This window comes from Schistocerca piceifrons, chromosome 4, assembly GCF_021461385.2.
Source record: "Schistocerca piceifrons isolate TAMUIC-IGC-003096 chromosome 4, iqSchPice1.1, whole genome shotgun sequence".
NCBI classification, from domain to species: domain Eukaryota; kingdom Metazoa; phylum Arthropoda; class Insecta; order Orthoptera; family Acrididae; genus Schistocerca; species Schistocerca piceifrons.
In genome coordinates this window covers 711885190-711898683 of record NC_060141.1, presented here as the reverse complement: position 1 = coordinate 711898683, position 13494 = coordinate 711885190, and the positions used below count along the sequence as shown (strand labels likewise).

Here is a 13494-nt window from a genome sequence, read left to right as displayed (position 1 = left end):
CATGTAAGATTCCACCCCCTTTTTCTAATCAGAATGTTGTTAAGTTCTTCCAATTTTCTTCTTGTTTCATCTTCCACACTTCTTAAACAGTTCTTTAATGTATTCTCTGCTACTGTTTGGTACCCATTTCAGCTTTAAGAAAGTATACGATATGGATAGTAACACACATCCTCTGCTTTTGGTTCCTCTAATTTACAGAATCTCTCAAAACGCCTATCAAGACTTCCTTTAATAAATCCTATGAACACGCAACAATATGTAGTGTTATACTTTTGTTAGCTTCTTAGCACTCTCATCAGTTTTGGCAGAAGACATCCATAGTAGGCACCTTAATCCCTTCTAAATCCTTTTATGTCTTCTTTAGGCTGGTAATTTCGGATGCTGTTGTTCCTAAAGCAGTGTTTAATTACTTTTCACTAATTCCTCATTTAGGTGAGTGGACATTTGTGTGACCAACTACTTGTCATGTTCAGTCAAGGTATTATTTATTTGAGATGTCAGCACTGCATCTCTCTCATCTCAGTTGTAGGTTTTGAACAGACTACATATTCATTAAGAAATTATATTTCAGTATCATTAAAAGCTGCTGATTCGAGTTTCCTTAAAGTTTCATTATGAGTATCCTCGACTGTGGGTAGATCTTGAATGCAATTATATGAACTCAGCTGATGTCTGTTTTGCATTTAATTAATACACCTTAAATAATACATTTTAACCTGAATACATTTCACTGTGGTGTTTCTGTGTAGGTTGTTCTTTGTGTCAGATGCAGCCTAATAGTGACATCTCCCACACATAAGAGAGACTACAGTGTGTCCAATCCTCGGCGAACTTTATTTAGTGGGACTTGCAGAAAGGAGGGTGGGTGAGAGCACAGTGACATCTGCTGGGGGGGGGGGGGGGCGGGGGGGGGGGGGGGGGGCTTGTGGTGAGACAAACAGCAGCTCGTGAAACTCTCAGGCAGATCACCTGCTATGACAGAAATATCACGAGACATGAAATCACAGGCAACTTCCAAGCAAACTTTGGTGCTCAAGCTCAATATGGATTACAGTTCGCATGTGGAAAGAAGTCCCCCTCAGGCTGATAGGCAGATGCAGGATGAAGGGAAGTGTGAGGAAGCACGTTTACTCATGTACTGCCAACTTACATATGCATGTGCCTCATAGTGATCAACAGCTGTGGTATATATTAGACATGGAAGCAACAACTGTCCATGAAAACACTTTATTCAACTGTTGTCTTCAAACGTGGTACTAATTTGTAACACAGACTGTAAAACTAAATTAAAGCTGCTGTAATTCAACACAATGAGTAGAAGAAGAGCTGCTATTAAAGGGCCACTACCATCAGTCTGACTTCAGCATCACTTGAAAACCAAAGACAATCAACACCAAATGTTCCACACAGAGCCAACAGGGCACACAAAGAACTAGGGGGCAAGGTGATTTCTTTTCGTGTATGAGCTGTAGACAGACAATACCTAAGAGTGCTATAATACTGAGCTTCAGAAACTTTTATGGTACATTAAGCAGTTCATAAAATGTAGACTTCCAAGCAACAACAGGTACTCCAGATGATGTAAATTAAAAATTTTTAATATCACTTTACAAGTTACCAAACAAAAGTCGATTATGTTGGAATTTTATTTTAGATTAGATTAACAGATGTAAGTATATAATGTTGTTTAACAAGCTGACATTTACTTAAAAACAACATAACAATAATGTTTTAATTATATTTCATTTATTTAGATCCAACAAATAAAGAAAACTGAACAAAATCACTTAGGAAACAAACTATCTCCACAGTCAAATCATCGTCTGTGCTTACAATGTAGTGTTGGATAGACATTTTTAGTACAACAAAAGCAGCAAAATGATCAATGGCCAATAAAAACTATCAATAACAATCTTACCGAAGAACAGAAAAAGCAACTTTACAAGTACATAGATATAGACACTGTTTACAAAGGTATAGTTGTCACTGTCACATTTAATGAAATTTGTGTTGCTCTTGAGTAAACTCATGATCTCACAAATATGCAATAGTGATCCCACTCCCTCCTTCCTTCCTTCCTTCACTTTATTTTGAGACCACTAGTCATTGTCAGATGATTTAGGTATGTTTTAAATTAAACAAACAATAATGATAAATGTATACTGTGAACTCAAGTCTTACTGCTATTTCTAACAGTTACAGTCATGGTCTCATTCAACAGGCAGGTGCATAATACACCATCTGTATTTGCTGTGGAACTATTTTTGTTCAAACAAATGACTCATTAAATGGGAAACATGAAATTTAAAAAAAATCATTAAGAGTAGCATTTTATATTTTACAAATACAAAATATCTATAGTTTAAGCATTTTAAATAAAATAGAAAATGCTTTTTGCAAAATAGAGACAGGTATTTTGCATTTTGTATCTGCATTTCAAATATACATGTTTCACATAATTCACATCTCTGGCACCATCTTATGCATTCCCTCCTTCCTACTGTTCACCTTGAGCCCTTGGTGCCAGAGCATAGTCCACTTGTGAAGTGGGGAGGTAAGTACACAGCCAGGAACTGAACCAGTATATGCTCGTCAAGCCAAGATTGGATGCCACTTTAGGTCGCAGCATTTGCTGTAAATGAATGCACAGAGATTTATACTTGCTGGTCTCCAGCTGTTAAACCCTCTCACAACAAGACAGCTCCCCCACCAGAGTAGTCACAGAGCTCATGAACACTCACCAAGATAGTTGGGCAGTGGAGTTGCCAAACCTACGGTTTTCTTTGAACTGCTACAACCGCCACTAGATCATCTGGAATCTATAAAGAAAAGTGGGACTGCAGCCAGACACATGGTACTTGAATACAGATAACAAAACCAGCGAATTTATTTGAGTCTACCAGCATTTATTCTTTTTAATACATGCTACCAGTTTCAACACCACATGGTATCATCTTCAGGCTCTAGATTAATCTACTATGTACAACCATTTTCATATGCATTGAACAGAATTGTACGCAGTGGGCTTGTCATTGCCAGGGAAGATATGGAATCCAGTTAATTTTGGCCCACTGCATTCAGAAATACTCATGTGCTATTGTTTATGGTGCTTAACCAGTGAAGATAACATTACAATAAACAACTAACAAGAGAAACAAGAATGCTTCTGTCTCCATTTTCTCTACAGGAGAAATAACAGGAGATCCAGGAACTGGAGCTTACATGATAGAAATACAAAACACCAACTGCTCATGAGGTAATTGTCCCCCTTTCAAAACTCTGGCATACATTAACAACTTAGTAATGACCCCACATACAATTTCAAAATGTTTCCTGTGTGTTAGTAACCAGGCCACAGGATGTCTACATGAATTTGAAACTTTTTTCGTTGGTATACAAATTCAATATCGGACTGACTCTGCTTTCTGTCTTTCTTGCAGTCACACTGCACATTAAATCATACAAGCCGATTCTATCAAAACCCCCTTATTAAGTCCATATAATTCCAAATAATTTTACCACATCTCTCCAGAAATTTACAGATTACTCTAATTCCTGAGGCCATGTTGTATACAAATTGTAGTTTCATAAACCTTGAGGATTGTTAAGGAATAACACTTTTGGTTGAGGAAGACATTTTATTTTCAATTTTAAAAGCAAAATCTTTAACTAACACAAACTAATAAACACAGAAGATTGAGAATCAGTTGTTTTTCTCATTAGATTGTTTATTGGAACGAGCACCAAGGTGTTGCAGGACTTATTAGTGGATTACAAAAGAATCAGTGCCATACCTCTTACACCTCTCAGTACAAAATACAAAAACAGTCTTGACACTACACATATCACCACCATAATTTCATGAGCAAAATTATTACGTAACATTACATTCAATTTTTTAAATTTGAGGATACCATTCACTTCTTAATTAATGATAGTAACTTTTGAATCATGACACCAATTCCATCATGTATTTCATGGAATTTTCCATTGTACATAAAAGCAGGCGTTGTTACTATCAAATTCTTCTCATCAACACAGGCATCAGTAACATTCTGAAACAGAAGGATTCAAGTATGCCACATGACAAATTTTAAATTGAGAGTAGTTAGCAATACAAAATACAAAATGAATCGCAATGCAAGCACTGCATAAAATTTTTAAAAATAAATATGAGAGAGAGAGAGAGAGAGAGAGAGAGAGAGAGAGAGAGAGAGAGAGAGAGAGGAGTAGGAGGAGAAGAAGGTAGGTTTATCAACATGTTACCAGTTGCCTCTCCTTTTGTAGTTGGCAATGTATACCTCATTTAATTCATGGTCAATTTTGGATTTTCTGCATTTTGTGTAGTTTGCAAAGATGGCTACTTTCGTGCTGCGCGCAAGCAAGATGAAAACAAGAAACATTGGACTGTTTTGGTTTGAAGTATCCATCTTGTCATTTTAGTAACACAACAATTAGTACTAGTCAGTTTATGCTAATTATTCAGTGTGTGGGCATGAGATTTTATTTCAAAGTATATTTTCAATTTGTGTTATGACAAAGATAAATAAACATGGAAACATGGATTCCACACATGATAGTGTATTTGAAAATAAGATCAATTGTAGTACCCATAGTACTGATCTGACTGTGGCAGAATCCAATGCTCAAAAAGCTAATATGCAGGCACAATCAATTAAAAGTGTTGAGCAAATACCTCCTCCTGTCGTAGAGCCCTTTTCTGTATTATTCAATAAAATTAATTGCTTCACACAAATACAATTCTTGATGAGAGAGATGCAGTGCTGACATCTCAAATAAATAACACCTTGACTGAACATGACAAGTAGTTGGTCACACAAATGTCCACTCATCTAAATGAGGAATTAGTGAAAAGTAATTAAACACTGGTTTAGGAACAACAGCATCCGAAATTACCAGCCTAAAGAAGACATAAAAGGATTTACCTGATTCCATTTCCAAATGTGGAAACAATACAATCAGCACAGAAGACAATGGAAGATATGATGCGTGAATTAACGCAATGTGTCTACAGCCTGTCCATAGAAACAGAAGTAGTAGTGTTGAAAACCAGGCTAGATGGGCAAAGTTAAAAATTAAATACTGAATTCGCCCAGTGTCTTGAGCAGAAAGACAAAATGCTCACCGATAAAATTAATTTAGAGTGGAAAGGCCCAATACAATGTGCTGGGACTACCAAAGCCACAGAGAACTGTATACATTATGAACAATTTGAAAAGGCTTTTCTTGCTAAGTACTAGTCAGTGGGCATATAAGAACACCTTAGAAAACTGGTCTTCAGCCCATAAATTCACAACCCAAAACAGGATGGACTTGGGAAGTATTTCAACACATACATTAATTTAATGAGATATTGGGACAAGCTGGTTGCACACGAAGATGTATTACACGTCTTGAAGGCAAAGTTACCTGTGCACATAAGGGAAAGTTAATAACAGTCCCTGATTTTGACATTTAAAACTTTTTGTGACTGCTCGATACCACAGACCTAATGTAAGAAGATGAGAAAAGCAGCACTGGCAACAATGGCTCATAGTCAGCAAATAAGAATGGATACTGCCACAATAATAGCTATAACGGGAGGTCACGGAGTAACGGCAGCACATTGCAAACCAGTCACAAAAGTCAGAATGGCAACAATGGTAGTCCACAAAGTGGGCAGACATTCTTTCAGAGGCAGAGACAAAATAATAAGCAGTACCATCCCTGTTATCACAATAATCAAAATGGGAACTGACAAAACAAAAATAGGAATTAAGGCCACAATAATCACTGGTCACAAAATAATCAAGAGCGAGGTATGCTGGGAAACCAAAATAGGAGTAACTATAAACAGAATGTCCAGATAGTAGAGATGGTTGAAGCGCCACAGACGACAAAGTCCGGGGCGTCAAACTAAATGTGACTGTATCAAGTTCCCTGATGCCAGTCGTGGGATGGAAAGGGGGGGGGGGGGGGGGGGGCGGGCATAGTTTGAAAGAATGGATAAACATGCTCCAATATAACAATGAAACTGACATCCATCAAGAGTTATTTAATGAGGTAGACAATAGTACGGGGTGTTCAAAAAGTCTCTCCACAGTGCCATATGATTGTTCACCTGCCTGGGTTACTTCCCTTCACGTGGACACTCCCAGCATTTCACTTTTTCATTTATCTCAGCCATAAATGAATATTCAATAAATTAATAACTTTTATTTCACCGAGTTTCATTTCGGTACATTCACTGTAGCATCCGGCACACACGGCTACCAATCATACGGCACTACGGAGAAACTTTCTGAACACCCCATATTAAAAGTCCCTCAGAATACATACAAGCAGTTGTGGGAGGTATTCTCACGACATTGATTTTAGACACTGGTGCAAGTGTAAACATGATAGAAGCTAATTTCTTTAGAAAAATATAAAAGTCTATACAGATTCTGACTTTGCCAGTTCAAAACTGTGTGGTATCTGGTGCTACTGGTGCCAGAAGCCAGACTGTTACATTGCAGGAACGGATAGGTGTAGAATTCGAGAACGGAGCGGATCAATGCATGTTTCTCATCGTAAAAAATTTAACTGTGTCCTGTCTCGTAGCCACGGAATACATGTGGGAACACGACGCAAAGATCGACTTCCCGCATGGGAAATGCCATGTAAAGGTAGGAGGTAAGGAGTTTGTTTTGAATCTGATAAAGACAAAAGCAAAACACAGCAGACTATGCCCAGGAATACAAGTTAAAATTATTAAGAATAGAGTACTCTGAGTGCAAGACCATTCACAGTACATGAAGCTTGCTTCTGAACTAAAGAACAGCGGGTAGAACGAAACAGATTCTTCACTCATACAATGCAAATCCAATGAAGTGAAACCTTATCAGATGAACAGAAAATGTAATTATGTACGTTACTGGAGAAATACATCCAGGTATTTTCATTAAAGCCTGGTGTGATTACCGTATTAACTCGAATCTAAGCCGCACTCGAATCTAAGGTGCACCTGAAAAATGAGACTCGAAATCAAGGAAAAAAAATTTCCCCAAATCTAAGCCGCACCTGAAATTTGAGACTCGAAATTCAAGGGGAGAGAAAAGTTTTAGGCCGCACCTCCAAATCGAAAGAAAGTTGGTCCGTTGTAATATGAGACACAATTTAGGTCGAATGAATGACGATCCAGCTACAGTAGCTTGGTTCGAGTCGTAAGCTTACCAGGTAGCCATTGCTATGCGTCAGGCGCTCCATCCGTATTTATACGGGTACCTTTCCTTTTTCACGTGCTTCGTCTGGTTTGAATTGATTGCTTATTTTTCTTTGATCTGATAAGTGCCGTTCTCTTTGTTATAAGTGTTTACGTCACTCTAAGCTGAAAATGCATTACTGTACTGTGTCGTGCATTGTTTGTCGCATTCTGATTATGAATATTTACGACCTGTCACCGCTCGCTACACGGCTTGCTTTTGTGTGTGCTACCGCTGCTTAAAAAAAAAAAAAAAAAAAAAGGAGAGGAATCATCTCATTAGTGAAACAATGGCAAGAGAATGCTATTTGTTGTTACTTGCACTGATGCTTTCTTTGATAATGATCAACAGCACCAAATAACAGACTGTGTATGATAGATGTTCTGAACGAGAGTTTAGCGAAAATTTTTCTCTGTTTGAAAATCTTTGCAGACGCCTCTTTAGTACATTACATTCTGCACAAAAATTAGTCATCTTAGATTTAAAAATCTAGTCAATTGCCGTGCTTCATTTCTGACTGTATCACTATTAGGCATAAGAATAATACGAATATAAACATGACATGCTATGTATATTCTTCCGCGTTTGCTGTTGTCTCACTCTAGTTTCGTAGTTTAATAAGCAGACAGGATTTAAATGAGATAGCAGCAGCAAAGAATACATGGCAAAATGTTTATATTCATATTATTCTTATGGTGAAGAGAATACTGCATGTGATTCACAATTCATAAAAGTTCCTATTAGCAACCATCTCTTCTCACAGGTAGGAAAAAGTTCAGAATGTAGAGTTGGCCATATTGACAAACATCCCAAACAGTCTTGCCAGTCGGATTTTTGTAGTACATTGAAATGCTGCTACTTTCGAAGATGAACAATACGGAATTTGTATTTACTTCGTTGGATAATGTATGAAAATGCAGTGGTCGAAACTCGGGGCGGAGAAAAAATCTCTTCTTCCACTTTTTTTTTTTTTTAATTTATTTACTGACACAGCGGTTTTGGCACCAGTATTTATCTTTGTGCCTGTGTAGCGCTACATATATTCGACAGCAGAAGTTAGTTGTGGCGGCACCTACCAACATTTTTCAGAACTTCCACTTACTTTGCACTCGATTCTAAGCCGCAGGCGGTTTTTTGGATTACAAAAACCGGAAAAAAAAGTGCGGCTCAGATTCGAGTAAATACAGTATGGATTATGTTTACCAGATGGAATTCGTACCACATAAAACTTACTGTCAAGCAACCTATTCAGTGCCGTAGTCCAAAAACGAGGCTGTCAAACAGGAGCTCCAGAAGATGATACAGTGTCGTGTTATAGAGCCTTCACTTTTAACATAGAGCAGCCCATTATTAGCTGTGGGTAAGGCAGGCAGAGGGCTGCGCCTTGTTCTTGATGAACGATCTATCAACAAAATAACTGTTCTGGCAAGAACCAGGCCAGACGTTTTCGAGGAGCAGCTACAGGAATTCCACAGAGTTTGGTATCTGTCTTCGATAGACCTCTGCTATTCATACTGGCAAATGGCCCTCTCAGAAGAGTCGCAGAAATACACCGCTTTTATCTTTGCCAAAAGATCTTATCAATTTCGAGTGCTTTCCTTCAATCTGAATGTCAGTGCCAGAGTATTTATTTCAGCACTCGAAACAGTTTAGGACCCAAACTGCTAGACCAGGTCACGCTAAATGTGGATGACTTGCTAATCACAACAGCTACCTGGCAGGTACACCTGTGCTTGTTAGACAGGGTGCTCAGTAAGTTTTCAGAGTACAGAGTTACTGCCAACTTGGACAAATCTAAATTCGCAAGGAACCAGATCAAATTTCTTGGGCACATCATTTCACAGTCAGGAATTTTGCGTGACCCTGAAACGATTAGGGCCATAGAAAATTTTCCGCCTTGTTTAACTAAGAAGCAGTTAAAGACGTTTATCGGCCACGCTTCTTTCTTCAGAAAGCTCGTTCCTGATTAGTCTACAAACAATACTGATTAGCTGAAATTATGGAGAAAGAATGTGGTATGGCACTGGTCTGACAAATGTCTGGAGGCATTTAACAGAATTAAAAAGACACTGGTAAAGTAGAATGTCTTTCACTACCCAAACATGCAGAAGAACTTCTGCACTGTGACAGACGCGTCATTCTGGTTTGAGGGTGTGCCTGTTTCAGGAAGACGATGGCGAGGGGAAATACGAAATTAACGTGATTAGTTTTGCAAGCCACGTACTCATGGAATGTGAAAGATCATATTCAACCACAGAATTAGAGGCATTAGCCATGATTTGGTTCTTTAAAAAGTTCAACTACTATATTCATGGTAAACATATCAAAGTGTATTGTGACCGTCAAGCCTTGAGCTTTCTGCTGACGTGTAAGTTGTTACACCAGCGACTGGCCAAATGGACTCTCCTGTTACAGGAGTATGATTATGAAGTAGTCCATGTCAGTGGCAAGGACAATGTGGTATTGGAAGCTCTATGCAGAATTCTGCAAGATCTGCCAGGAGTATTCAGATCTTATAAAACAGATGTCACATTGCAAGGTACTTTTAATGAGAGATCCAATGCATAAACAGTATCATCTAAAAACGTGCAGAAATATATACACTACAGGATGCAGATACAAAATGGGCAAAAGTAAAGCACATGCTCACAGAACAGCCTAATCATTAGTTGTCACAGTACTATCAGGTGTGCAATAATGTATTGGTCCACATTCACAAGGAAGAGAGAGAGTAAAATACTCAGTCGGATGACTTATTTTCAAAATATGTGTGATTGTATGCCACCTAAATCTGCCACTGCAGCACCCATAATCAAACATATCAAGGAAGAGTATATTCCAAGATCCAGATAACCGGATGCCATATTATCCGATAACACACTAAATTTCACTGGCAGAAAATGGAAAAGTTTTTTGCCAGGAAATGGCATCAAGCAGATACGTAACTTTCATCACGAATCAAATCCTACTGAATAGATTTTTTGAGAATTCAACTGCTTCATTAGAATGTATGCAACTCTCAAGTTAACCAAATGGGTTGAATCTGTTACGTCATTTCAGCAAGTGGTAAACAATCTGCCACACAATTCCATACAGCAAACGCCAGCCTCGCTCACGTTTGATACGACAGAGAGAAATGAGGGAATGAATCCTTTTCCCCAGTTTACGGAGAGTAAATTGTCATGTGAGGGAAGAATTACGCAAGCTTTGGTTGCACTTAGTTCAGCAGCTGCTGTGAGAAAAACAACTTATGATAAGAAACTGGGAAAGATGCAAGAATTCAAAATTGGAGATAAAAATCTTGTTGAGAACACAACCTAAATCTTCTCGTTTACTAAGCAAAAACAAGAAATGGCAACTAATGTACACTGGTCCATGTAAGATTATCCAAATACCTCATGAAGGAAGTTACCTATTGGCCTATCCTGAATCACTGAAAGTTAAAGGACTTTATCACCAAAAGAATCTGAAATATTTGCACAGACGCCAAAGTATTTTGCCTTTCATATTTTTTCTACCACTGTGTATGGAAAATGTATACACTCCTTGAAGTTTTATGCTGAATCTGTCATACTATTAAAATCTATTGAACAAGGAAGAACATATACTAGTGTACCAAAACTAACTTACATAAATATTAACAATGATATGAAGTCTAGAAGTTTGGCAAGTTTATAATGGAAGATGATTGTGTATAGATCATTTAAAGTATAGGATAAGGGAAAGTGATAAACAAAAGCCAAATGAGAACTGAAGTTATGTTCTTATAATCTGCTGCCCAGTACAAACAAACACATTAACTGTTACACGCTACTAACTGTATAGTGTCCAGTGTAACTAGTTATCTTGCGGTAAGCATTTTTTTCAAATTTAATTTCTATATAATAAATATGTGATAAGCTTATACACTGAATACTACTAAGTAAAGGGCAATTAGTTAAACCTGGTGGTGAACTGTATGAAAACAGTACATTCTCTGGTCACACACGTGCCTATATAGGGTGAAACTAAATTGAGCTGATCATTTATTGAAAGGAAGATATACAAGCCATGCAATAAATATAATCAAACTGTAAATGTTAGTACAAAAGTAGCATGACAGATGGCATTTCTAGTTGATAAGTCAAGCAGAAGCTAGTACAAGATGCTACTGGATTGATATTTTATTTTGTATGTGAATATTTATGTGTATGTCAATCACTTACTTATCTATTTCATGTGAGTTGATATGAATTCTATTTTAAATTAGATAATTGCTATGCAAAGGTATACTGGCACAATTTGCTCTTTGCTGATCCGTATCTAGAATTATTTAATGGGTATATGGTAACATGATGATAATATAGGTAATGATACTCAACCTGTGAAATATAAAAATAGGGAAGTAGAATTTTATGACAAACAAAGCTAACATACCAAAAACACATGAGTGACACATTATTCGCGTAAAGTACGCCACTTGTTAATTAATTTGTATAAGAAGTAAATGCGATCCAGGGAATGAATAAACTTGTGTGAATAAGAGTGTTTTTATAATTGAAGAGTGCGATGTGAACAGTTTATATGTCAAAGTCACCGTTGCAAACTGCCCACCAGCCTGTGCAGTGAGAAGTCCTGTGCACATAATTTGTCTTCGATGTGTACATGCACATTGACACATTTATCTGCACACAAAAGTTACTTAGTGAACTTAAAGACATTACTGCACTGGCGAGTTAATGAACAAGTAAACAACCATCTCATCAATAAACAAACACCGCGTGAAAGCACGAATAATTGCTGCCACACACAAACTTTGCAATTATACACTGAGTGAATCTTTTTTTTTTTATGTAACAATTCTAAGCAGTGACTCTGCAGAGACGTCCTTGAAATGCCTGTGGTGAACACTAAAAAGTATAAACGAGTACTGTTTGTTGTTGAACTCAGCGGACAAGAATTCGAATGTTTGTTTTAAAGTATGCCATGATCTATACACAGTGGTGCCAAATACCAACTAGTAAACAATAAAGTTCCCTAAATATAGATCTGGATCACAAGAACAATACACACGAAAGACAACAATGAAAGTGAACTCTGCTGTACTAATCAAATTTTTCCCTACGGCAGCTCTGCGATATTTAACTAATTTTTGTAGAGCTGATAGAGTTTTGCTTTGATTTTCGTGTGTCAACGGCCACAGCCGGTTGTCATGTATGAAGCAAGCGGGGACGGGGCTGTGGTCAACTGCCAGAGCCATTTGCATGCGTTCCAGCTACAATGGGTGTGCACCTGGGCAGCAGGTTCCCTGGAATCTGCCGCCAGAGGTCACCGCGGGAGCCAACAGTTCTGCTCCTCAATAGAGTGCACCAAATTGCGAAAGTGTTGTGATGTATCAATCAGACGCGCCACTCATCAAACTCAGAAAGAACTTAGGTCGGTAATATTGTATTTCTGTATATTTACTGAAAGTTTATAAACATTTTCTACAAAGATAAATGTTGCTGTTGTTGTGGTCTTAAGCCCTGAGACTGGTTTGATGCAGCTCCTCCATGCTACTCTATCCTGTGCAAGCTTCTTCATCTCCCAGTACCTACTGCAACCTACATCCTTCTGAATCTGCTTAGTGTATTCATCTCTTGGTCTCCGTCTATGATTTTTACCCTCCACGCTGCCCTCTAATACTAAATTGGTGATCCCTTGATGCCTCAGAACATGTCCTACAAACCGATCCCTTCTTCTGGTCAAGTTGTGCCACAAACTTCTCTTCTCCCCAATCCTATTCAATACTTCCTCATTAGTTATGTGATCTACCCATCTAATCTTCAGCATTCTTCTGTAGCACCACATTTCGAAAGCTTCTATTCTCTTCTTGTCCATACTAGTTATCGTCCATATTTCACTTCCATACAAGGCTACACTCCATACAAATACTTTCAGAAATGACTTCCTGACACTTAAATCTATACTCGATGTTAACAAATTTCTCTTCCTCAGAAACACTTTCCTTGCCATTGCCAGTCTACATTTTATATCCTCTCTACTTCGACCATCATCAGTTATTTTGCTCCCCAAATAGCAAAACTCCTTTACTACTTTAAGTGTCATTTCCTAATCTAATTCCTCATCATCACCCGACTTAATTCGACTACATTCCATTATCCTTGTTTTGCTTTTGTTGATGTTCACCTTATATCCTCCCTTCAAGACACTGCCCATTCCATTCGACTGCTCTTCAAAGTCCTTTGCTGTCTCTCACAGAATTACAATC

General features: G+C 37.9%; 1 protein-coding gene across 4 annotated transcripts in view; it reads right to left on the bottom strand.

Annotated features, from left to right (window-relative positions):
- Positions 1–1724: 1724 nt before the first annotated feature.
- LOC124795284 (ES1 protein homolog, mitochondrial-like) overlaps positions 1725–13494 on the bottom strand; it is a 71502-nt gene continuing 59732 nt past the window's right edge. For all 4 annotated transcript variants that reach the window (XM_047259237.1, XM_047259238.1, XM_047259239.1 and 1 more), the window contains one exon: positions 1725–4055. In XM_047259237.1, the coding sequence (XP_047115193.1) occupies positions 3918–4055 (138 nt within the window). In that variant the 3' untranslated portion in view covers positions 1725–3917. The remainder of the gene's footprint in view (positions 4056–13494) is intronic.